The following is a 27,755-nucleotide window of genomic DNA, read 5'->3' as shown; positions in this document are numbered from 1 at the left end:
TATTATCGCTTCAAAATTCCTTTATTAACCCGCAAAATACGGCGTAGTTTACAACGTCCGTTATAATATTATAACGATTCGGCGACGAATATGTCGGTCTGCTATATATTTATGCGTTTCTTGGTCGAGGGGGTCAGTCGGAGTCGGTCACGCCATTTTCCAACCGAAAGCAGCGCGGCGAAGACACCTCTCTCGCGCTCGCCAAGAAACCATGCGGGGGGGAGTGAGAGCGTCGGCCGCCATGATCTCAAGAGCGGCGACGAGGATTTCACGGCTCGCGAAGCCACCTGGCACCTCCTCTTCTTCCTCCTCCTCCCGCTTCTTCGATGCTGCCGCCGTTGATCCTTCGAGTGCGCACCTCTCCCTCTCGCTCACTCCCTTTCCCTAGGGTTCATCAACCTGCCCTGTGGTCGTTTCTTGATTTTGTTTTTGTTTGCTTTTATCTGGCAACGCAGGGCCGCGGTTCGACCACCGAACCCTTTCAAGAATTCGATTCCAATCGTCGTCCGAACGGCCGCTCTATCAGTCTTCTTTTCTGCCGGCCATGTTCTTGATGGGCGCGTTCGGTGCCGGGGCGGTGCAAATATCTTACGCGGACGCCAGTGAGGTCTGTGCGTCTTTCTTGACATTTGCGAGGTCCTCTTCTTGGTTTCTTGGTTTCGAGCGCGTTTTTTTTGATGCCATGGTTCGGTGTTAGGAGGATTACAATCCCCACGCCGTGGAGGATTCCTGGTCCGGTTCTGGTGGGGCGGATAAAATCGTTCGTCAAGTAAAGCAGCGGTTGGAGGAGTTGCTGCGAACCAAAGGAATGCAGCGTGGATCATACCCGTCCTTTACCGTTTGTGCAAAGGGCAATAAGGTTCGTATTTGATGCTTTTATCCTTTGTTTTGGTTGGAGGAGTTGCTGCAAATCTGACCCTCCCCCACACCCTGTACATTCTCGTTCACTGGGTTTGCCCTTTCTATGCTTAGCTTTGGCGTTTGTAGCCACGAGACTTCTCATTTGTTAATTTGATTTTTGCATTGTTGTTGTTGCTTCTTTTATTGTCTTCTTTGACCTATGCGATTCTTTCCTGAAAATCTGTACTTTTGCTATGCTGGTTGTTCCGAATGCCACTAAAAGGAGTTCTGATCGCACAGATTGGCTGGAAATGATGAATTGTATTAACCTGTCATGCCAATAATCAAGAACCAGTATTTGCTGGATGTCATTTATTATGGACCTACTGAACATTGACTTCACCATTCAAATTTATACCACCTACTGAAGATTGACTTCACTATTAAAATTTATACTTATATGGGGCTAAGTAAATAGGAAATATAGAAGGACAAGTAGATTGTTGAGAATGACTCTAGGGACTGAATAAATTGCACATTATTAAATTTTCCTTTTTTTGTTGCTTTATTGTTCTAGTAAAATGTGTTTATTTTGTCTCCAATTATCCTAATTATCTGAATTTTCTGGGTTCAATTGCATTATCATCTTTTCTATAAGCTTCAAGAACTTAAGTTACTTTAAATTTTGTCATGTAAAATCTCAAAAACATGTGTTAAAGCTTCTTGTCATTAGAAAAATTGTCATTCTAATTTTAAATGGATCATAAAGCTTAAATAAGATTCAACCTATCAATGCTGGGTCATAAAAAACCTTTAATTGTTTGGCTGAAGCCAGCACTGGAATCTCTCTTTTGTGTCTAGAATTATAAATGCATAACTGATCTAAAAAATGTATGGGCTAATGTTACCAGTGAGGTAAATTTTTATTCAATATATAGCCAAGTTGAGTTCAGGCAGCTTTGCTATAGACCAATTGGCTATTAGGAATAAAATAAAAGGGTTTAAATTGAAAAACAATATGATTTTGCTGCAAAGAAAAAAAAATATTTGTTGGGCTTGCCTCATGTCCTTAAGATAATCATCAACTAATTCACTGCAGCAGGGAGAAACAGCAGAAGTCATTTTTGTCAAGTGGTTATAGAAGAGAATGGAGATAGAACAAGTGTGAGAGAGTAACAACAGAGTTCCATGCTGTTGCATAAAGAAAAATAAGAAACATACTACCATTTAGTCAATCATCATACAGCATAAACTCAGCCATAATGTTCTTTTCACGAATTGTAAAGACAAGTCACACATAGACTCTTACACCTTCAACTTAAGAAAGAAATGTGTCATTCATATGAATGATGATGTACGACCTTTCATGGGTCACTCATTTGAGGAAGTCATGGGCCTATTATATCCTTTTTAAGAAATTTTCAACTGCTAAGTAAAATTTGTTTTTAGATTAGATATCAGCTAACTGATCCAGTTGGTCGACATTGTTCTTTAGACTTCTCAATAAGAGCTCTGCCTGCCAGCCAAGTGGAGCATAATAAGTTGATCTTAAGAACTTAAAAAGGAGATGAACCTCTAAACAGTGCTATCTAGCATAAAACTGATCCCACTTGCTCGCTATACCCTGCCTCGTCAAGCCTATAAGAAGGGGAAAACTAAACTCTAGACATGATTGAAATAGCTGATCTAAATGTGCACTTTGAGTTCCATCTTACTTGATAAACAAACTCTATGCTTCAGCTATAAAATACTTGTTTCTACTCTCTTTTCTCTCGCACTTGTGCTAATGATCATCATGGTTGGTCACCACCTTCTTTGGATGCTATTGTATCTTTGGCAACTTGTATTTGTCTTCTCCATCTCTGTTGTGTTGTTTATAATTATATACTTGCTCTTGATTATCCATTTGTTTCATGTCGATCACCTTCATAATTTTGTAATTTCATAGAATGTATTTTTGTAAGTAAATTTGAATTACAATTTTGCTGTTTTTGACATCGCTCTCAAAAATCTAAAAAATGTTCACACCAAATATTGTAGGTTACAATCAAGTTCATAGTTCCTCCTGCATGTGAGATATCACACCTAATTGTAAATATTGTAAAGCACCTTGGTGAAACGGCTGAGCACTATGGTGGTGGCTCAGAAATGTTATTACGAGCTTGGGACAGGTTTGCTGAAGCAATAATCAGAGTTTTTTATATTGTGAGCTTCATTTTAATATTACAGTTCTTCCCTGTTGGTTTTGAAGAATATATTTTCAAAAGTTGTATATAATCTACATGCAAGAAAGGGTTTCCTATGTACATTATATACTTGTACATGTTGGTTCAGAAATCTGAACACTTAGTTTCTTAGCAGAAAAAGGATAAATTTTTTAAGCATTTTAATTGAATTTAGGTTCAGAAATGTCCTAGACATGAAAAACGTATTTAATTGCAAAGTCCAACATGGCAGTCATTTAACAACATTTATGTCATAGACAGAAAGTGACATGACGCTATGATCATGAAGTCTTAGGATCTATGTTACTCAAGAAGGGATATGAATTTTGTTGTATTAAAAATTTCAAACTAATCAATGAATGCCTGGTTAATTAAAACTCAAATATATTATAACAAGCAACAACACACAAGGTTGGCCTTCATGTGTGCAGTGAATGAACAATTAAGTTAATAGTACACAAATTTGAAGACAATGAGTGGAGTATAAGTAATGAGGGAGAGGAGTAGAAATAGAATAAGATGCACAAATGATGTATTTTGGCCAAAACACATCTTACATCTTCTCTTCAGATAGTTCTATTGAGGCCACCAATTATCCACTAATTCACCTACTTGGGGGCAAAGTTTGACTGCCTAAAGTTAAACCCTCAGTGAATAGTTTGTGGGCTTGAGAGATAGAACTATACGAGCAACGCCTTTTTAAAAAATCCACAGGCTAACCTTTTTTAAGTAGACTATTATAATGGTGGCCGGAGACTGATTGGACTTGCATCTTGTTTCTTTTGCCGTGACCTATCATAGCTTGGTATTTTTGGTCTGCTTTTTTGTCCATGTTGATCATATGTTAGATACACATTCTTGCCTAGTCACCATGCTTATGCACCTGCTTGGCCCAAATACTATTTCACCAAGTAAAAGCATTAGAGGAACAGGATCTTCATGTATGAATTAATTACCCCAGAAACTTCTGTATCAATGTATGTCTTGACCCGGAATCTTGGACCACATACCTCTGCATTATTGACTCCAGCAACTAAGAAACACTTTCACATTGTTTCATACAAGTGATCATGTATGTATTGTCTACTTAAAGTACTATATATATATTATATAATATATAAGGCTAGGCTGAACTGAAAAGCGAGGAACACCATTTAACCTGAGTTGTTAAGTAATGTCCTTATGCTGCACCTCTTAAGCTTCTCTTCTCTTCTTCTTTTCTTCCTCCCGACCACCACCACCTCCTCCGCCTCTTATGGTTCTTGGTAGTTGGTACCATGATATATATCTAATTGGACAAATCTACTCTTAGATACAAGCTATCTAAATCTTTTATCAGTCATTACCAGTTAGGCATATAATATTTCTAATTGAATGAGTAAAGGAAGAACATTGGATTAGATAGTGAGTTCTTAAGGTTGTTAACCAAGTAAAGCATCAAGAGTTGGACACCTTAGAGCTTATACAAAGTACAAATCATGGTTTGTGGTGCTGTGATGACCAGGCGTGTTGGTCCTTGGGTCAAATTGATATTTATCGGATGGTATCAGTATCGATGGACCGTATGTCCATATACTTTTATATGGATAAATCCAAAAAGGGCTGAAAAATACATCAAAATTTGGAAAAAAAAACCATAGTTTAGGTTTTTTATGCTAATTCAATTTATTGGTATTGGAATTAAATTTGGTACTTAAACATGCATTAAGAAGACTTTATCCAATAAGCTTGTATATCATGCAAATACATGTTATGCTAATAACATGACATGATAAAGCTAAATTTCATTAGGAGACAAATTGCAGACTTTGGGTTCAAAGTCCCTCTTTTATCCAAATCAAGAGGTTTATGTTCACTAATTGTCAATTAGAGATTAAACAAGTTTAATAAGAATGAGAAAGAAAGCAAGGATGAGAGTGAGTTGGAGTGCGTGGAAGGGGGGGGGGGGGATGTAGGTGCTTTCATAAGACTAAAACAATCCCATTGGTCAATCTGACCATTGGAGGGTCGTGTTAATCTGATTGTTAAATTTCAACAGTATCGGTTGATATATGAGGAATACACGTTATGTTTCTTCCATTTCGGGTTGGTTCGCGTCTAGGCTAGCTCTTGAACTGGTATGTATTGCCTCTTTCCTAATGTGTTGGGTGATATGACAGTCCATGGTATAAACCTCTATAAAAGATATCCAATTGGATTCCATTTATTGGTATTGAAATTAAATACATCAAAATTTGGAAAAAAAAACCATAGTTTAGGTTTTTTATGCTAATTCAATTTATTGGTATTGAAATTAAATTTGGTACTTAGACATGCATTAATAAGACTTTATCCAATAAGCTTGTATATCATGTAAATACATGGTCAATCTAAGCTAATTCTTCGTAATTGAGTCTTAGTTAATCATTAGTCAGTAATCAATCTTGAGTTACCAATATTCTTTATGCTAATAACATGACATGATAAAGCTAAATTTCATTAGGAGACAAATTGCAGACTTTGGGTTCAAGTCCCTCTTTTATCCAAATCAAGAGGTTGATGTTCACTAATTGTCAATTAGAGATTAAACAAGTTTAATAAGAATGAGAAAGAAAGCAAGGATGAGAGTGAGTTGGAGTGTAGGTGCTTTCATAAGACTAAAACAATCCCATTGGTCAATCTGACCATTGGAGGGTTGTGTTAATCTGATTGTTAAATTTCAACAGTATCGGTTGATATATGAGGAATACACGTTATGTTTCTTCCATTTTGGGTTGGTTCGCGTCTAGGCTAGCTCTTGAACTGGTATGTATTGCCTCTTTCCTAATGTGTTGGGTGATATGACAGTCCATGGTATAAACCTCTATAAAAGATATCCAATTGGATTCCCAAAGGGCCAATTTTGGAGTATGTTGTTAATGATTCAATAAACATTGTGGACTTGAATTTTAAAACTGCTTGAACTTTGGTTTTCTATCAATGATTCAATAATCAAAGATGCAACTGACTACAAGCGCCCAAATTTGCGTAAATTACAAGCCATATGCGTTTAGATGTGGGCCATAACTTGAGCACTCTAGTGACTCCCTAACAGCCTTTAAGTTTACTTGTATATTTTTCAAATATATAACTACATAAACCATAATATATTCTATATGTTATGTTCTAAATTGGCACCATCATATTGGAACTAGCAGTTACTGTGAAATATGATCGGTAATGAATTTGATACTTGTAATATTTACATGTATAACTCTCTTGAAGACTTGAAGTTGATTTAAATTTGACCTTATGTGTGTCTGAATCTAATACATGTCCATATATATTTCAAACAAATATAGCTTATGAATTTAGTATCCGCTTTATAGTCATATCTGAATTTACACCATCTGTTGGTTGCAGAAATAGTTTTCCAATATTTGGTTGATTCTCACTCTTAAAAATGCTTCCTCAGTTTTTTAGTTTCTTTATAATGCTTATTAGTGATAAAAAAAATAATATTTTAGTTAATTCTATTGAATCATCATGCTTTATTTTGTTATGTTCCTTATCTTAATTGATAAATATCCTAACACATCCCTAACAGCGTTCAAGGGCCATAACTTTGGTAAATATTATATTTTAGTAATTAATTATATTTTAAAAAATAAATATTATTTCTTTATAAAAAAACTAAGTGGGTAGGGGAAAAAAAATCCAAAGAGATTGATAGTACTTAATTTAAAATTGAAAAGTTAAACACATAAATGGTATAGAATTATTGTTGATAAGGATCCTAAGAACAATGTTATATATGTACAATGATTTGGAGATAAAATTATAGTTTTAAAATTGGTCAAAGGACAATATGTTTTGAATTTCATTAGTGTTTATGCTCCTCAAAATGGGTTACCAAAAGAGAATATTTGAAAAGCTTAGATGATATCATTCAAGTAATACCTATAATCGAAAAACTTTAATTTTTCATGTTCATATAGGGAAAACATATGGTGAATATAAACAACCGCATGGGGGTTTTGATTATGGGGAGAGAAATGAAGATAATGGTATGATTTTGAATTTTGCAATTTCGTATGATCTTATAATTGTATTACTCACTTTAATAAGAGGGATAAACGTTTAGATATTATAAGAGTGGTCTCAACTGTAGTTAATCTTTTTTTTTTTCTCACTAGAAAGGTAAATAAAATTATATGTAAGAAATGTAAAGTTATACCTAATGAAAGTGTTAGGATCGAGAGCACTAAGAGGGGGGGGGGGGGGTGAATTAGTGCAGCGGAAATCTTTCAGCGATTAAAAACGAAAGCTGCGTTCGTTCGATAAAAACTATTTTGATGCAAAAGCCGATTCTAAGATTACTTATGATTAAGTGCAGTTTACGTCCAAACACAGTTTACGTCTAAGCGTAGTTTACGCAGTTTGCGTCTAAATGCAGTTTGCGTCTAAATGCAGATTGCGTCTAAGCGCAGTTTGCATCTTAGCGCAGTTTGCGTCTAAGCTCAGATTGCGTCTAAGCGCAGATTGCGTCTAAGAACAGTTTGCGTCTAAACACAGTTTGCGTCTAAGCGCAGTTTACGTCTAAGCTCAGATTCGGAAAGATCTGAACTTAGACACTCGTTCGTAAAAGCGCAGAAGGCAGTTTGCAGTTATAAATGGAATCAAAACGTAAACGTAAACTGCAAAGAAACTCGTTCGTAAAAGTGCAGAAGACAGTTTGCAGTTATAAATAGAATCAAAACGTAAATGTAAACTGCAATGTAAAGATCGTACGAAAACACCGATTTACGTCTGAATGCAGATTCGGAAAGATCAGAACTTAGAAACTTGTTCGTAAAAACGCAGAGAGCAGTAGCTATGTAGGAGGTTTGCAGTAATGATAAAGTGCTCAAAATAAAAGCAAACCAGAGATTTAGAGTGGTTCGGTCAGTCTTGACCTACTCCACTTTTGGCTTCCTCCACCGACGAGGTCACCGACGTCAACTAGAGGCCTTCCTTCAATAGGCGAAGGCCAACTGTCCTTTTACAGTTTCACTCCTTTTGACGGGCTCAGGAGACAACCCTTACAGAACCTTTCTCTCCTCTCTTTACAACTCAAGACTTGAAGAACAGAAAGAGGAGAACTTTTGGACTTTACACAAATTTGAGCTCTTAGAATCACAGAAAAGATCAAGAATTCGGTGTAGGTCTGTATCTTTTCAGTGTTGAATGGGTGGGGTATTTATAGGCCCCAACCCAGTTCAAATTTGGAGCTCAAAACGATCAAATCCCGGAATTCCGGGATCAGGCGGTTGCACCTCCTGACTGGAGAGGTTGCACTGCCTGGCAGAGCTCGAGGACTGAGCCCAGGCGGTTGCACCTCTCTGTCAGGGGCAGTTGCACCGCTCTGCCAAAGCTCGAAGACCGAGCTCAGGCGGTTGCACCTCCTGACTGGAGAGGTTGCACCGCCTGGCAGAGCTCGAAACTTTGAGCTCTGGCTGTGCTACCTCCTGACAGAGGAGGTTGCACCGCCCAGTCTCGCTCGGAGACTGAGCCCTGGGCGGTTGCACCTCTTGGCTGGGGCGGTTGCACCTCCCACAGCAACCTGGGTCCGAATGGGTTGAACCATTCTACCCAATTTGAGTTCTTCAGGGGCCCAATTGTCCCAGGATTAAGCTAATGGGATCACCTCCCATTTCTAACTTAATCAAAGTGCTAACTACGATTATTTCCTAAGACATATTCTGCAGCTTGCTTCGGTGCGTCACTCGCTTCTTCCGACGAGTTTCCGGCGAACTTCCGTCGATCATCCGATGAACCCTCGGTGATGCTCCTGCGGACTTCCGGCAAACTCCTGGACTGCGACGATCCACTTGGCAAGTTCCGACGAGCTCCTTTGGCAAGCTTCTGGACTTCTCGGATTTGTTCCCGCAGAACCTCCGACGACTGTCCGAACTTCTGTCGAGTTCTCGAACTCCCAACGTGATCATTGTCATGACTCCGGCGCAACTCCTGCTGCATGTCTTACTTTCATCGTAGTTAATCCTGCACACTCAAAACAAAAACTTCGATCGAGACAATTAATCCTAAGCAATTAACCAAGTTGTCCGGCATGTCATTGGTCCCTCGACGCTTCGTCCGATTCTTCGGCGCATCGTCCTTTCCTGCAGCCTATTGCCCAATCGACCAGTTGACTCCGCAACTCCGATATCCTTGGCACAATACCTGCTCTTCTTGGCCCGATGCCCGAGTCCACAGCCCGAAGCCTTCTGTCGATACGTCGACCGATCCACCGGCCCGACGTCCAATCTTCTGACATGTTCCTCCGGCACAACATGATGTTCTTGCTTTAATTGTCTCATCCTGATCGAAGCACCCTGCGTCACTCAAGACGCAGATTAAATCATAAACATATATCAAGTAGTTTCATCATCAAAATACGAGATTCAACAGAAAGTTTGATGAATCAACATAGGTTGACCGTATTAGATATTTGTTATAGAAAGTGAAAGAATAAAAAGATACTAAAACAATTTCTTAGGACTAGATGGTGAAATTTTAAAAATGATATAGTTAAGATTTTTAAGAAGAGGATGAAAAGGGTGGTGACTTTGAACCTGTATGGGGATAATATTAATAGTATTTAGAGTCTTAGACTATGATGATTAATAAGATTAGAAGCTTGACAAAGAACCTTAATGAGACTAAAGGTAGAGGTGTTGCTTTAAGAGAGAGTTGTGGTGGTGGAAGGAAGTTCAAAAAGCATTTGTTACTAAAAGATCATGTTTTAAAGATTAACAAAATTATAAAAATGAGGAGAAATTTAAAAGATATATAAAGCCTAAAAAAAGACTAAAAAGCAGTTAGTATGACAAAATAATAAAGCTTATGATGATTTTCATAATAAATTAGGTACTTAAGATGGTTAAAATGATATATATTGAATTGCTAAAGCTAGGGAAAAAAAATATAAGGATTTAGGTAATATTATATGCATTAAAGGTGAAAATCAAATAATATTTATTAATGATAATGAAATTAAGAAAAGATAGAAACATATTTTTATAAATTATTTGATGAACTTTCCATGTAGGACTTAACTTTAATGATAAATAATAATTGTAGATTTAATAATTATTGTTTTGCTTGTACAATTAGAGCTAGTGAAGTAACAAAGTCTTTAAAAAGATGGAAATAGTTAAGAGCGTGGAACTTGATGGTATACTTATAGAAGCTTGGAAAAGTTTAAGAGGCATTAGAATAGATTGGTTAATTGGCTTATTTAACAAAATTATGAGACTTAGAAAGATGTCTGATGAATGGAAAAAAAATTTTTGTGCCAATTTACAAGAATAAGGGTGTCATTCAAAATTGTTCTAATTATAAATGAATGAAAATCATGAGCCATACTATGAAACTTTGGAAAAGGGTTATTGAGAGTAGGATATGAATTAAAACAAATATATCTAAAAATCAATTTAGTTTTATGCTTAGAAGATCAACCATGGAAGCTATTTATTTATTAAGATAATTAATGAAAAGGTATAAAGAGAAGAATAAAGATTTGCATTTGCATATGGTTTTTAATGACTAGAGAAATCCTATGATAAAGTTCTTAGAGATTTATTATATTAGATTTTAGAAAAGAAAGGTACATACACTAATTTTATTAATGTTATTAAGGATATGTATGATAAAGTAACTACTAGTCTTAGGCTTATATTAAGAATCCGCTTTAAGTCTCTCCCTTTCCACATTGATAATGGATGAGCTTACTAGTCATTTACAAGATAGAAGTCTCTGGTGTATGCTATTTGTTGATAATATTATCTTAGTTGATGAGAGTCTAAATGGAATTAATTATAAAATTGAGTTATGGAAGCAATTTTTAAAAACTAAAGGTTTTAGATTAAGTAGGACTAAAATTGAATATATGAGATGTAATCTTAGTAATACTAAGAATGAATAGGAGACTGCAGTTAAATTGGATGGATAAGATATTCCTTTAAATAAAAACTTCAGGTATTTTGGATCAATGATTCAACAAAATGAAAAGATTGATGAAGATATTGTTTATCGAGTAAAAACAAGATAGTTAAAATGATAATGGGCGATAGAAGTCTTGTGTGATCACTGGATACTTTTGAGATTAAAAGAAAAAATTTATAAGATAGTTACGAGGCCAACAATGCTTTATAGTTTGAGTGTTGGATAGTTAAAAAACAACATATATAAAAAGTTTGCGTTACTAAGATGAGAATGTGAAATGGATGCATAGAGTTACTAAGAAAGATAGGAAAAAGAATATTTTTATTCGTGAACAATTAGGTTTTACTTTAATAGAGAATAAGATGAGAGAGAATGATTTAAGATGGTATGAACATGTGCTTAGGAGATCTATAAATACGGTAGTTAGAAGAATCAAAATAATTAATCTTAGTGGTAAGAGGAGAGACAGAGGAAGACCTAAAATGACCTTAATAGGAACTATAAATAAAGATTTAAATACACTAAATTTAACTAAACATATGATTTTTTAAGATCTCAATAATGACAAAAGATCCATGTAGTCGATCTCAAACAATTGAGACTTAAGGTTTTGTTGTTGTTGTTGTATTATATTTATTCTCTAGCATACATGGAAATATTATAGCCTATTATTAACTTCCAAATTATTCAAGTATTGGTGGTCTTCTCATACTTTCTACTCTTTTGTTTTCTTATAATCATATGAAGAGTGGCTTGGTCATCTGGTGAACCATGTTGCCTACAACTTTTGTTAAATCTCATTTGTTACCTTAAGTGCTTTCTTTATAGAATTACTATTGCAGTGCAGCTGCGTGGCAAATAACTCTTAGTTCTTCAGAAAAGGAGGAGGGTGATCTCTGCATCATGTTATTCAAGACTCTACTAGATTCTGAATATTGTGTCAGTAGCTTTTGATCTTGGCCTCTATTTATGTGTTTGCATGCCTGTAATAATTATTACTCTGTCTCTGAAGTTCCTGTTTAACTTTTGCTTATTAGGAGATCGAGTTTATTAAACAAGGCAGTTACAGTTTCAAAGAGCTTGAAGCTGTGGTTAGTGCATTAAAGTTAGCTGGCGAGAGGAGTAATATTAAAAAATCATCAGGAAGGAACCCAAATGTATTCAAGAGAAATGATAATTATGATTCCAAACAGCTGGCTTCCATTGAAAAATCAGTGTCTGCTCTAGAGGGCATGGGTGTGAGAGTATATGGACTTGATGAGACTTCTAGCTTTCCCTGGGATGGTACAATATCCTGGGAAAACATTGCAGGATATGATGAGCAAAAACGGTAACTGTACTATGAATTACATATACAGGTTTATCTCAAATGGCAGTTTAATCTTTAACTAGGAATTCATTTGCCAATGTTACTTATCTTGCAAGATACATAATCCAACTTCTCTTGCTATGGTACTTTCCCTAGCTGTCCCAGGGCAGGGATTTAAAATAATCAACTATGAGCTATAACAAATTATGTGATTTAAAATAATTCAGATGGTTGAAGTTACATGATCTTATTGGTGATCCTGGCCTGATTAGAAATAATGAGTTCCTACTCCATTTTTCTGAATTTTTACCTGGCTATAGTCTAAACATAATATATGCTGTTTTATTTTGGTCCGTAGCAAGTAGTTTTGATTCTTAGTTCCAACATACATACTGTTCATCTTGAGTTCACTTAGTTGTTTTAAACCTATTTTGGATATTTTTATCAACTACCCTTAGGAGATTCCATCTCTTTTGTTCTCAGGATGTTTTAAAGCTGTGCATTTGCATTGTGAAGTTATCATGAATGTAAATATTCCTCTTGGTATTGCCTCGTGTTTATCTGATTCAAATTTGAAAATTATTGTTTGTATACTCTAATTTACAATTGTCTTATAGATGATGTTTTTGTTGGACATAGATCTTTGTTCATCTTGACCCAGTGTCCTTCTTGTTGAATAATCTGGTAACTGGCTTTAGGCCAGGCCTTCTTGACCCAACATACAAAGACGAGCTAGTATTTTGGTGGCTTTTGTGTTCTTTAAGATTTGTTGGTTCACAGTCAGAGGCCTTTAAAAATTTGAAAGATGTAAGGCTGTTAACTCAGGTGATTTATGTGGCGCCTTCTCATCCATGAAAGTTTTAAAAATTGAGTTGTTTCTGTCTGGCAAATATCTGTCAATAATATCATAGATCCACAGCCAATAATATCTGACAAACAGAACTCTCATATTGACAAATATCAGTCAATAACATACACATGACAACTTTACCAAAAAAAGGAAAATAGAATAACATTTTCTCTGTGATGTGGGCCTGGTCTAGGCTCTTCTGTCCATCTCTCATGGCAATCTTTAGTGATCGGTTGCTTCGTTGGTGACTCTCAGGCATCCTTCCCCTACCTTCAGGTTGCACTTTGCCCCCTTTGTTCCTCGTCCCTAGTTTTGATGTCTCTACTATTATCACGTTTCCTAATCTGGGCAGTACAATAAGAACTTTTAGTGAAACATTTGAAATTAAAAGCCTTGTTTATCTTACCTTGTTTGGCAGTTTAGTGATTTATTATATAAATCCATAAAACTGTTACTAGTTGCTATTAAGTATCATTTTAGAGCAGTTTTCTATCACCTGCAATTTAGAGGCAAAAGTAATTTATAGTAAGCATGTGAATAATTGTGATATAGGTTTCTCATTATCTTGGCAATGTTCTTAACATACATGTTAGATGTATCTCAATATGAATATGATTGGACTTTGTAGGGAAATAGAGGATACTATACTGTTGGCATTGCAAAGCCCTGAAATATATGATGAAATTGCTCGTGGAACCCGTTGTAAATTTGAAACAAATCGCCCAAGAGCTGTGCTTTTTGAAGGCCCACCAGGTTAGTTGCTAGATCCATCGTATATGTGTGTTACACAATCCACTTACATAATTCATGTTAATGGTGACCATGAGTTGATATCTGGTTGAATTCTTTTTGAATTGATTGGCTTCATATTTATGGATACATGTAAGTATATTGTATTTGACTCTCAATTTCCATCATAATGATCCTGCAATTTTTTTTAAAGCATTGATCTTTTTTGAGTTGGGAGCAAGTTCTGCATAAGTGTTAATCATGTAAAGGATCAAAGTCTTTGCTGTTGTGGAATTTGAGTATGCTTAATTATATGTATTGCATATTGATTGTATCAAGAACATGGAAGTATCAGCCTATCAGGAATTGGTTTTAATGTGTAATGAAAAGTTTGTGTTACTTATTCTGTACACGATTTCGTGTGCATATTGATTATATCAACCAACATAGATGTGTCATGAGTAGGGAACACAATTTCGTATTGATTGGTCTATGCTGATCGGTGTTTATGGGGCCAGATTTGTATCGTTACACAGACCTGATGCGTTTTGAGTGGTTCAATCTGATTTGATTAAAGAAATATTTTAGTTTGAACTTTACAAACCCCCAAATGTTTTAGGTCTCGCCTAACTATCCCTGTTTGCGTTTGTCTGACCATTGTTGTTTGCTGCCTATCACTTGCTGTGTGATGCTTGCCTCCTTTTAGGTACCCCTCTGCGTCTTTACTGTCTTCTTGCTTCATTCACTTCTTTCTTATGTGTAATGCGGAGGATGTGTGAAGCTCAAATAGCCACTACACTCATGCTAAGAGAAGACTATGTATAAGGGTTGATGACAATTTATATGTTTGAGATAGATTTGTTTATTTCATGGAGAAGTTATCTTATGATTTAAATTTTATATTCTTCTTATTGCCCATAGCTTTATGTTACATTTATTCATTTCTTTATGGTATTTAACTATTTATTGGAAAACCACTCACACTTTGGTCTTTTCATCCTTTTATTTTATCTGATGACTATTGTAACTGGTGAAGATCCATCATGAACACATTCTTTCGCACTCGAAAAAGGATATTTCAAATATACCTCTGATTATTGTTTCTAACACTTGGTGAGTTGTCCATTTATCACTATTCTAACAATATGTTTGGTATATTATTTTGAATACCAGGAACTGGGAAAACTTCTTCTGCTCGAGTAATCGCTCGACAAGCAGTATGCCATCTATTTCTGTTTTAGCCATCTGCTCTTTTTCCAGAGTATTGCCCATTCAATATTCATTTTGTATTTCTTGTTAATGGTGATCTTTTTGACTTCTTAACATATTGGTTTCTGCATAAACATTTTTTTAATATAAAAACCCTAAATTGGATTCTGTCGGCATTAAAAGGATTTTGAATGAGTTTTAACTGACCCCCAAAGTTTATAACATAAGATGTTTAAGTCCTTACCTAGTGTTGTGTTTTGACTTTCTAATTTAATTAGCAACCAAGAGACTTCTTCATTATCCTAGAATAGAATGCTTCAAAAGTTTAGGGCCTTGGTCTTAATTGGGTTCACAGCATGGCCCCAACATCTAAACTAAGCCTGGAGATAATTGATCTTAGTCAAGATGTATTAGCTCCCAACTCACTCCTGCCTAAGGAGAGTACTGGTCCTATTCGAGTTAGAAATATATTTGTATTTTTATTGTTTTGAGAGATGAGTTTGGAAGCCCTCTTTATGTTGTTTTTAGTCGAGCTAGTATACAAAAGCTGAATATGGTTGTAGACTAGTGTCTTGTATTCTGAAAATTTTGAAGTCTTATTTGAGAAAAAGAAAATCCAGATATGGGATAAAGATTCTTTATGAGTCTAGGATGTCTAATTTGTACTTTGAACCGCCTCCATTAGAAGTTTCTAGTCATTGAGATGTTCGTTCTCAGAATTATATGGTTGGCTATAACCCTATGATTCTCCAAGAAATGTACCCTGATTTTAGTTAGTGATTTGAGGCAAGAGGGTGCACAGAAAGTATAATAATTTAGTAGCTTAGTTAATAGTAGAAAGATCTCTCTCATTGGTTTTAGTCAAGTATAATATGTATGTAAGCTCAGAAGTAATATATATGGAGGGAAAATGATTTTTCTTCATGTAGGTAAGTTTACGTACCATAATCTTGAAGTTTGAATCATAAAAAAATCCATATTAGTACAATGATCTCTGTTGGCCCTTTTTGGCGTAGCCAACATTGGAAATGTTAATTTGGAGATATTTTAGGATTTTTATGATTAGTTATAGACCTTCAATCATCTAAAACATTCTGGTTGCTCTATGGATGGATGTTGCCTTGCAGCAAAAGAACAGATTTCTGGGATTATGTACTTGAAAAGGATCTGAATGAAGACTAACAATATGTAATCCAGATTGGGGTGTTATTTTCATCTCGGTTGCAAACAAGCAAAACACAGTCTACTTCATAGTTAGGTAACCGAGAGAAATTGCTGAGTATAACCAAATTGGTTTCTGTGTAATATCTACTTTAGCAGAACATTTCTGTAATTTAGACAAAATTGTTAAATATATGTTGAAGAGCTATAAATCTGCATTATTCAAGCCATCTATTTGTGATTCCTACTCTTTTGATTTCTGATTGTTTTTTGTTGCTTTTGCAGGGCATTCCCTTGCTATATGTGCCGCTAGAAGTTATAATGTCAAAATACTATGGTGAAAGTGAGCGTTTATTAGGGAATGTGTTTTCTCTTGCTAATGAACTTCCAAGTGGAGCAATAATCTTTCTTGATGAGGTACATATCTTCATTTCTTTCACATTGAATCCTAGTTTTATAAGTTACTTAAAATGCCAGCATTTTGTCTTCGTCCTTCAAATGAGTATGATGTTACTGGATACTTTTCAGAAAGTAGAAAATACTTCTTCGTAGTAAATTGTATAGTCATAGTGTCTAACTTCAGATAGCAAAAAGACAATCTCGTAGTTACACCTACAAGTAGTTATATTTTCAGATTTACCCCATTAGAAGTAAGCATTGCATATGATACCCATTCAAAAATTAAAAAGAATAAAAATATGATTTATTTTTGGCTATATATGTATGTTAAGATTTCTTACATAGATTTTTTTCGTTGATGCACAAAAGAATTTTTAAGTACTTCTTGAAAGAGTGTCTATGACATTTATCAAATTCTAGTGGGATGTTTGTATATCTTTAATTTTCTGTGGCTAAAATTAAAATTCAATGGATATAGGATACAAATGAATATACCATTGCAATTAATAATTCCACTGGGATTAGACATGCTGGGTGCACAACTTATTATGAAATTGCATTGAGGAAAAAGGCCAATCAGTTATGAAATAGCATGCAGGTGATTAGACATGCAGGGTTGCAGTGTATGCTGTTGGACATCTTAATTTAACAGTATACTCCTGTTCATGTAGGTTGATTCTTTTGCTGTTGCTCGAGATAGTGAGATGCACGAAGCTACCCGTAGGATTTTGTCAGTGATATTGCGTCAGGTTGGTTTTTGTGTATTGATTTACCATTTGCTTTGTCATTCAGAAGAGCCAGGCAGGAGCTTCTTTTTTAGCCCCTTTTCGTTGTCTTTGTGTTGATTGCTTTCTATTAACCAGCCTTGATAATCATTATCCATGTTTAATTGTAGTTCTGACTAGGATGAATAAATCAAAAATGCTATTCTAGTAGAATAATTTGTGTAAATAGACACATGGTTGAAGTATATAAAAATATGAGAAATGAAGTATTAGGTGTCCTTAAAAATTTGATGCTTGTATATGTCCTGAAAAATAATTAATTTCTTTTGTTTTCTGTAATGGTTAACAAGCTTCATCAGCTAAATTTGATGCTTGGTCAGAAAAAAAATATTTTTTCCAAATGAACCATTATTATGTCATCACCAATAAGTGACATCAGTTAAACAAGTGCATGCCATGCTGGTGATCAGTATTGATGTCTAGCTGATTAAGTTGGAAAACTGCTGGACCTTGGATTAGATTGTGTTGATCTAGTTATGATGATTCATAGTTCATATGACGTAGTTATACAAGGGGACTTTAGTGTGAGAAATTTCATCTTCATAGTTATGTAGTGCAAGTTCTTTTTCTGTCTCTCAATGTTACATTGTACTTGCTGTGTGGCAAAATCCTACAGTGGTAGATGAGATACCATGCACACCAGATTTTTAATCATGAAAATCATGCATCATCAACAACTTTGGTTTGCGTCCCAATGTTGATAGATAGATTGTCACAGGATTATTATATTTATTTTTTTGTGTTGATCTCAACTCTAGCATGTTAATTGGTTGCCTTCCTACCATACCAGTTGACACTGTATGCTAGATCAGAGGCACTTAATTCTTTTCATTAAAATATAAAATAAGAATTTAAAATATAAAATATAAAGCAGTCTATTAAGCAACAATTTGTAAGGCTTGTTCCGAAGCAATGTAAGATTGAAATGAAGCCTTTGCAGCACCAGCTTCTGCCCTCTTCTTCACCTACTGTTTCTTGTCTGTGAGATACAATGGAGAAGTAATACTATGATAGGGCCCATGACTTTAGTCAGTGGGACCCTCTAGGAATTTGCAGATGATTGGTGTACCTTTGTTGCTATTAGTTCTTGTACTAACTTTTCTTGTGACAGCTTTGTTTGGCCATATGGTTTTTCTTGAAGAGTATACCTAAGCATCTAGCTGTGTTGATTAGTAATTTTGGTTTCCCTTCCATCTTATGCTGGCGAAAGATTTTGTGAGTGACATGTCTTTTTATGAAGTTGCTTGAATTCAAGTTTCTTTGTAAAGATACCTAAATATTACTTTTGACTCTTATGGAGATTCTACTGTTCTTTTCATTCTTGATTTATGGAAGATCTTCACTTGTTGTTATCTCTTTTACTATAATTTCTTACTTTTTATCTTTAGTCTCTCTTTTTTGGGTTAAAACAAGTTTACTAAACAGATTAGCATGAATTCAATAAATATGTCTGTATAGTGATCTAGAGACTACTTGCTTAATATGTATGTGTACTTGCCCGTCTTCTTTTGTCTCCTTGCTGAATTAGAAACTCAAATATGTATATTTACATAGATGGTCATGTGCATACACTTGTTTAATGGTGGTGGAGTGTTCAAATTCTGATTTCTGCTTATCCTGGCTTGGTTTTTGTACCTTTTTTCCACAACTTTCATGGAAACAAACTCTTTGATTGTAGGGGATATGGATGTGATCATAGATACTGGACTGCTTCTCCTCGGTAGAAGTAATTATCTAACAATCAGTTCTGTGAGGTCTTGGATTACTTATGGTTGATTGAAAATACAGATACCTTGATTTCTTGTTGTTCTTGAGCGTAGGTCCCTGGTTGAAAATTTTCGCTGGTGTGTCTACATCTGTTAATTGTGTTAATGCCATTTGATACTATTAGTTGGATGTGGTATTGTATGTTTGGACAATTTCTACCACTGTTGAATTCTCTTTAAGGCATAATTACTTAGTGACTGATGGGAAAAAAATATAGAAAATGAAGTATCAATGTAATGGTGTAAAAGTTATGAAAGAAATCTTGGTCAGTAGTGTCATTACAATACACATGTAAGAAATCTTGTCAGTTTCTTGTTCCAATCAAGCAACAATGGTCATGATAATTCTGGCTAAAGATCATCATACTGTTTAAATGTCTTTTGGTCCCAGTGGCCAATTGTTTTTAAACTTTATTTAAAAATTATTTAGTTATCGTACTACTATTCTACAGATGTATATTGATGTTATTAAAGCAGTTGATGCATATTATTATTATTATTTGTTTTTTTCAGATTGATGGTTTTGAGCAGGAAAAGCAAGTAGTAGTTATAGCTGCAACAAATAGAAAACAAGACCTTGATCCTGCTCTCATTAGGTAATAGAATTTGGAAATTTTTGTATTTTTAGTTCAGTTATATTTTTAATCCTTCTGAATTTTTTTCTTGGTAGAAGTTTGATTAAAATAGTAATTAACAGTATGGTGAGTTCTGATTCTTAATTTGCCATCTTTTCTTTCAGCCGCTTTGATTCATTGATTTCGTTTTCCCTACCCGATCAAAAAACTCGTGAAGAGATAGGTGCTCAGTATGCAAAGCATCTACTGAAGGCTGAGCTAGTTTTGTTAGCCTCGGCTACCGAAGGGTAATGTGAAAAATTAACTTTTTTTTTTAACTCAATATCTTACTATGATAATCTATTAGGATTGTCAAAATGAATTTTGACCTCTGCTTTAATCGGTCTTGTTAGGCACTGTAAGCTGTTTAATGAGGCAATTTTTCATAGTAAACCCAAGAAGATTTTGGTCAAGTACCTGTTGGTAGTAAAATTTGTGTATGGACATCTTCCAAGGGAGTTGGAAGGTTGAAATATTAGAATGTTGGATAATGATGTCGAGATATCATAGATGAATTTGTGATGTTAATCTTATTCAGCTAAGCTTTATGTTTCCCTTTTAATGGGTAGGATGTCTGGAAGAGATATCAGGGATGTCTGTCAACAAGCAGAACGGCATTGGGCATCAAAGGTACATCTCTAATCAGGATACTTGTCTTTGCTGTCGTTCAATACTTGGTGTAAATTAATGTTTGTGGCAGCGGATAAGAGGCCAAGCACCAAAAGATGCTGAAGGGAGCGGGAAACTTCCTCCTATCGACGAGTATATTCGGTCTGCCGAGCAGCGGCGTGAAGCTGTGTTAGCGACCACAATAGGAGGAGGGAGTAATAGCTCTAGCTTTGGATGGAAGCCCTTGGCACTTGCATGAGAAGTTGTGATTTATAAGTCGATGAAGTGTGAGCAAGATTTTCCCTGAAGAGTGTCAATACATGTTTATCTTTCATAAAAATGAACTGAATCATATTTTTTTTCATCTTTCATCTTACAATCATTGGGAGGTATCTTTTCATAAGCTATGCTTTTTTATTTATTGGGAGGTGTTGGCGACTTGAGGTTCGAATTTTCAATCAATGGAAAAGGGACTTCATGGAGGTTCTTCTGGTGTAGCAAGAGAGTACCTACCCAAAGGGTTGCTGCAACATCATCCTCTAATGGACTGCTGCTATGTCTAACAAGTATAGACGTATAGCGGTCCGTTCCAAAATAAAGACTTAATCATTAGATTCATCCTCTAATTGGATCTGTGATTAACCATCACAAAGAAATAATAGGCCAATAAAAACTTATCATTGGGTAACTTTCAAAGAAATAATAGACCAATAAAAACTCAAAGTCCGGGGTTTCTCAAAATTACCTCGTTTACCCGTCTCCTCCTGCGGGGCCATCGCTGCCGCCCTCAATCACGAGGCAGGTCGGGCGCGGGCACTAGGCAAACCGAGTAGGAAAGTTTGTATCCTCGCCATTTTAACCCCTTTCTGAACCTCACCACCGACTAAAATAAACAAGCGCTGCTTTCTCTACTTGGTGAGATCGCACTCCGCCTTCAGCCTTCGTGATGTCTAGGTGAACACGCGGTCCCACAAGATGACCCCATCTTTGGATCCAACTACATGTCGGTGTAAGGAGTAGGGTAGTAACCTAGTCCGTAGAGGGATAGCCCTTCTTTCTTAATCTACTGTCCTAACCTCCCACATCAGCTTGCTATTAGCAGCGAGAAATCGTCGCCCAGATCCAGAGCCACTCCGTTTCTCGCACGCACTCCTCTTCGAGGAGAGAGAGAGAGAGAGAGAGAGAGAGGGGGGGAGGGAGCGACTTAGATCTCGATCTCCTGTACGGTGGGCCAATGGCGCGCGTCGATCCCGCCACCGCCGATCCACCTCTTCGTCTCCGCAACCATGGTGGCTTTCTCTTCTTCTTCCTCCTCCTCCTCCTCCTTTTCTCCTCCGTCGATGCCTCCGTCCACAGCTACATTGGCGAGAAGTTCACGCCAAAGGGCAACGCGTTCGTCCTCCATGGCGGCAGCGAGGGCCTTTACGCTTCGCTTCCCCACGCCAACACCACCGCCGGCCGCGGCGACTCGTTCATCCGGTAATCCCTCGTGTCCTCATTTCTTTTGCTAGATCCGGGGCGCTCTTGATACCGACTTGCGGGTTTTATGCTTTTGTGGGGATTTCGGTGTCCTGCAAGCTCAGTAATTTGGGTTCTTGGAGGAGCATTGAGTTGATAGGTTGGAGATCTGGCGCTACTTCGGTCAATCAATGATTTACTTTTGTGCTGTAAATATGCTTTCTTGATTGGTATCCATCGAATTTGTTTGAGGCTTGACACCAATTCTAGCGTGATGCTGGTATGTACAACTGATGTAACATGAACTTAAATATTAATCAAACCATATGATTGTTCTGATGCAATCAGATAGATATACACCATCAAGTTTCCATATTGATGTAGATTTTTTGCATAGATTTCAGAATTTCAGTCATTTACATTATCTGGAAAGATCTGTTCCAGCTCTATCGTTATATAAAATAGTTTTCAAGTGCTACGCGTGGGTACGAAGTCTCTGGTTTGGTTTAGCATAATTTAGTCCGAATTTTCATCTGATTTTAGAAATTTCAATATTTGACATGTGTTTGCGATCCTTAATGGGGAGCTTGTTAACTTTTTAAGGTATTTCCAGTTGTCTGCTAATGCACTAATAAGTCAAACAAATAGTAATTGCAGGACATGAATGAGAAAAATATAACATTATGCTGGAGTTGCTTAGTGGTCGATAAATGGATGGTTAGGGTTCCATGTACCAAGGATAAGTGATGATGAATATTGTGTTGAATTTCACCTAGGGTTATGTTTTTCTCTCATCCCCGACTTTTACTTCTCTTTCTTTTGTTGGAATGCACTACTTATTTTATATGCAGCACTGTAAATTAATAGTAAATTATTTGTAAAATGTGCTAAAATTGCATCTCTTGATTAAAATCTGATGCATTTTCAGTAGTCATTGAGTGATAAATTCAGAAGATTCTCTCTGCTTAACCTGTTGATTTTTGGTACAATATCCTGCTCATTTAGTTCTTTTTATTAGAAATCCTGATATATCTAGTTATGAAAGAAAATGTATACACAGAAATGAAGTGCCTTAACAGAAAGCTTGAGAATTTTACATCTGAAAGCTATTACTCTGAAAAGATAATTAGTTTGCAGAATATGGTTCTTAAAAACCATAATTTACTAAAAATACTGAATATGATGCTACCAACTTGGTTCCATATCAAGTAAAACCCGCGTCAAGAAATCTCAGAATTTGTCTCGTTTGTTTTTTCAGCTTTGAGAAGATCACTTTCACACGGCCTGAGAAATCTGTTGAGAACAGTAAAGTTGGTGATTCTGTTTTGGTGCAAGCTATCATATTTGAAGTAGAAGATCGGGAGACAATTGGTGGGTCAGCCTATGGTGGTCAACGAGCTGTTTGCTGCACACCAGATCTGGCAAAATTGGGTGCTTGCACCCAAGGCACAGTCATCTATCGGCCCTCTGCTCAGAATCCTAAATGGCCTCAGGTGCTTGCTGCCACTTTTAATGGAAAGGATCTTGTTGCAACATTGCCATCCCAGAGTATACCCATCACAAGAACTGGGATGTATAACCTGTATTTTATATATTGTGACCCAGCTCTTAATGGGCTGGTCATAGATGGGAAGACCGTGTGGAAAAATCCCACTGGCTACCTGCCAGGAAGGATGGCTCCTCTCATGAACTTTTATGGATTCATGTCTCTTGCATTTGTGATACTTGGGATATTTTGGTTTTCACAGTATGTGAGATTTTGGAGAGAGGTTCTTCCACTCCAGAACTGCATAACACTTGTCATCGCATTAGGCATGCTGGAAATGGCATTGTGGTACTTCGAGTATGCTGAATTCAATGAAACTGGACTTAGACCAATGGGGATCACCTTTTGGGCAGTAACGTTTGGTTCAGTTAAACGAACAGTGTCGTGGGTTATTATTCTAGTTGTTTCTATGGGGTATGGTGTTGTCAGGCCTACCTTGGGTGGTCTCACATCGAAGGTGATTATGCTTGGAGCAACATTTTTCCTTGCTTCTGAGATACTTGAGTTGGTGGAGAATGCTGGTGCTGTAAGTGATTTTGCCGGAAAAGCAAGACTCTTTTTGGTTCTTCCCGTGGCGCTTTTGGATACATTTTTCATTATATGGATCTTTACTTCTCTTTCCAAAACTCTGGACAAGCTCCAGGTAATTGCAATTTTCTGATTTCTGATAATGGCTGTCGATTTTAGGAAATTTTTTTACACTATTCCTTTCTTACTTTGCATTTGCTGGGATATGTTTGTTTCTCTTTAAAGTTATCGATGTCAACATTATTTATGAAAATAAACTTTTATTAAAAATGAAGCCTAAGAAGTGTATTATGATTCCTGACAGGCAAGGCGATTGATAGCTAAGCTAGACATTTACAGGAAATTCACAAATGCATTGGCCATCACTGTTCTTGTATCTGTTGGATGGATTTGCTATGAGGTAACAATAATCTCTTTTGCATCATGTTGAACAAACCATGTCCTGTGCATATACTGTAAGTGGCAGTATAACGTTTTATGCTCCTGAGATTTAAACCTGTTATTGATGGTGCCTAAAGTTAGCACTCTAAAATTAGAATCACACTAACTCTAGCTCTTTGGTATATATTACTTCCTATGTGATTATTCTGGGACCACTCTTGTTAGCATAATATTTCATAATTGATTTTCTCAGTACCTTATCAAGTACTCATCCTTACCTTTACAGCCTCTTTGATGAGTCATTTTGTGATGCCTGCAGCTTTATTTCAAGTCAAATGATGTATACAATGGGCACTGGCAGAATGCCTGGATCATTCCTGCGTTTTGGCAGGTCCTGTCGTTCTCTCTTCTCTGCGTAATTGCTGCTCTTTGGGCGCCCTCTCAAAACTCAATGAGGTGAAATCCCTAGATCCCGCAGATTGTGCAACTTGTTTTTTATGGCCTTTTATGTGTACTTCAGGATGTTTCACTGATTCAATCAGTAGTTAAGTGAAAATCAGGGTGGCATAACCTGTTTCTAATTCTCTACGGAGTACCAAGTTTGATTCACTGTAGAGAATATGTTTCTCAATATCTAAGGAACACGATGTTTAAATTACTGCACTTATGAACTCTAGTTAGACTAGTACAATATTGAACAATATATAACAGCATAAGAAGCAGATTTTTTCAATTCCAAGTCTTCTCATCAATTTTATCTCTGGGGTTTTGGTGTTCTTACAAAATCATAAAATAAGTGTGCTTTCTTTTTAATGATTCTTCCGTGATGTCTCCCCATATCTGCATGCTGTGTCCTCACCAGATTGGAGTTCATATACTTGGAGGCATCTTCATGTCAAACTCTGGTGTTTGTATCCATGCAATGCTGGATGGACTAATTTAATCTTTTCTTTCAGATATGCTTACTCGGATGATGGATCTGAAGATTTTGATCGAGAGGACTCACTTTCTCTAATAAAGCCAGGACCAGTTTCTTCAAAGGATGCTCGCCGTTCTGCTGGTTTGATGGATGCTAGAGCAGCTGTGAGCAATGACACTACCACCTCACACAATGGCGACATCGAAGAAGATAAAAGGGAGTAGCAACACGATCAGCATCTACCTGCTTGTAGTGGCTAGTTTGTTATCGAAGGATTTGATTAGCTTGTACGACTTAGCAGTAATTTACTTTATATCGGTTGACGAAAAATAGTACTCGTTCTGTTGTCCTGTTGTTTTAGAGACCGGCAAATAGCAATCTCTTCTTTTATCTTTTCATTTCTTAGTCCCCCATTCATTCTTTTTTGTACCAAATGGGTTTTCAAGAGGTGAATTACTGCCGGATTATTCAAAAGTGTGCTTTGGATTCTGCACTTGCAATCTCTTCTTTTAACTTTTGCTGTTGCTTGATGAAAGTATTACAAGAATTCAGGCCTTCATTTCTACAATTTGGCAAATTTATGGGCTGATGTATTATACTGTGCTTGTTATGTCCTGATTATAATCTGTTATTGTTTCAGCTGCCATTGATCGAAGCATTATTATGTAGATAATGCAAACAAAACTACTTGTGATTCTACACACCGAATTCATGTTTTGAGACAATGTTTTGTTAGTCAATAACGTCAAATCAACTTTGCAGTTGAGAGACACTTTGTGCGGAGGACTCAAAAGTCGAAAAGCTTATGTTCATCCACAGGAAACAGGCCTCTTCAGCTGGGAAGAACAAGGAAGTCGAGAACCGGTTCTGCACGAGGAGCAAGAGCTTTCAGATCACCGAGCACGGCCAACTAGAAGTCCTGAAACCGGAAAGCCGGTGCACATGTGCAACCTACAAGAGAATAATGCAACTCGGCATCCCTTTCCGCCCTCTTCACCGGAAGACTGCCCTCGGCTGCGCACGATTCCACATCCAGAGTCGGGAACGAGCCAAACCAAACGTTGGGTGGCACGGTATACTGTGGCCGCTGGCCGGCATCAATATCTGAGCCAAGTACTGTCAGCTTGACATGCCCGTCATCGTGTACCTCGAACACCTGGTGGGTGTGCACAATGAGTCATGCTCCGTCGCAAGCGTGGAGGACGTTCGCAGCTGGTGGGTACTACAGTTTCCTTCCCGTGAGAGGTTCTCCGAGGTAAATGATGGGGATAATAAATGACGATATGTCGTGCCACGATGTCGGCCGCGCCCGGACGACACTCTGCCCAAGGAGAACAATAATGCCGACTCGACGTGCGCTGACGTCACCCGCTCTCAGACAACGACTTCATCGTTGTCTGACCCCGTGCGCTTGGCCGAGGCAGAGGAGGAGTGAGAAAAGATAAATTATATTAACGAGAAGCATTTGATAGCAGATAAGACTTCTCTAACACATATACGTAACTACTAAGCATTTGTATATCGTCACTAGAATATTATTTTACATGTATGAAACTACTAACACATATATTACTTTTGCAAAAAAATAAAAAAATAAAAAGAAGAAGAAGAAGGATTGATCAAAGTATTGGATTGACTCGTTTTTCAAATCCTATTGTATTTGAAAGAGAGGAAGGAGTTCGGATGCGGCATAAATCTTATTACATCAATTATTGTTTATTGCGGAACAAGTGTAATATTAATTTAGTGAGTGTAGAGTAAAAATATACTTTAAAAGATTATTTTATATATTGTTGATTCTATAATCACCATTAATGACTTCATATTTCCTTTAAATATTATGTAAACATGGCGTATCTAATTCACCTTTTATCATATTGACTAGGCTTCTTCTTATATTAAATGTTGATCGATTAAGAATAATGTCCAATAATATATCTTCGACATTTATTTTAAAAGCACAATACTATAGTGTCTGAGTCTCACATACTTTCATCTATAACTAGCTTGCTAATAAAAATATAATATATATATATATATATATATATATATATATATATATATATATATATATATATATATAATATCATCACTTAATGATATGATTTGTGATGTCTATCATTTGTAAATATGATAAATGATATATTTATATTTATCATTTTAAAGATTAAAATATATATTTTTTAAAAATATTAATTTTAGTATTATATAAAATATTAATTATGTTGAATCTCGGATTTTGATGATAACAATCAATTGATGGGTTAATTGATCTAATCCATATTATTGAGTTAAGTGTGCAGGATTAACTACGATAACCAGAAAACACAAAGCAAGTATACCGGAGTCAAGTTCGATGGACGTTTAAGAGTCCGAAGAATCGTCGGAGATGCTGCCGGAACCAACCGAGAAGAAATCGGGAACCTATCGGAATTTTCGGAAGTTCGCCGAAGAGGTCGTCGGAGGTTCACGGAGATCACCGA

The 27,755-nt window shown here is 36.4% G+C and overlaps 2 protein-coding genes across 2 annotated transcripts; both read left to right on the top strand.

The window, feature by feature from the left end:
• Positions 1-126: 126 nt before the first annotated feature.
• Positions 127-20,804, top strand: LOC135679226 (uncharacterized). Its single transcript, XM_065192727.1, has 14 exons — positions 127-350; positions 456-607; positions 698-859; positions 2,881-3,011; positions 11,852-11,948; positions 12,047-12,339; positions 13,797-13,921; positions 15,071-15,114; positions 16,553-16,684; positions 17,338-17,415; positions 19,731-19,813; positions 19,957-20,079; positions 20,401-20,461; positions 20,532-20,804. Exons 1-14 carry the CDS (start codon positions 212-214, stop codon positions 20,697-20,699), a joined length of 1,788 nt encoding a protein of 595 aa, XP_065048799.1. The 5' UTR covers positions 127-211; the 3' UTR covers positions 20,700-20,804.
• A 724-nt stretch (positions 20,805-21,528) lies between these two features.
• LOC135679225 (uncharacterized) lies at positions 21,529-25,765 on the top strand. Its single transcript, XM_065192726.1, has 5 exons — positions 21,529-21,919; positions 23,157-24,087; positions 24,277-24,372; positions 24,673-24,809; positions 25,310-25,765. Exons 1-5 carry the CDS (start codon positions 21,675-21,677, stop codon positions 25,494-25,496), a joined length of 1,596 nt encoding a protein of 531 aa, XP_065048798.1. The 5' UTR covers positions 21,529-21,674; the 3' UTR covers positions 25,497-25,765.
• The last annotated feature ends 1,990 nt before the right edge of the window (positions 25,766-27,755 follow it).

The sequence above is a fragment of the Musa acuminata genome, chromosome BXJ1-7 (assembly GCF_036884655.1).
Source record: "Musa acuminata AAA Group cultivar baxijiao chromosome BXJ1-7, Cavendish_Baxijiao_AAA, whole genome shotgun sequence".
In the NCBI taxonomy this organism is placed as follows: domain Eukaryota; kingdom Viridiplantae; phylum Streptophyta; class Magnoliopsida; order Zingiberales; family Musaceae; genus Musa; species Musa acuminata.
The sequence above is the reverse complement of the archived record's forward strand: the minus strand, read 5'-3'. Positions and strand labels throughout refer to the sequence as shown.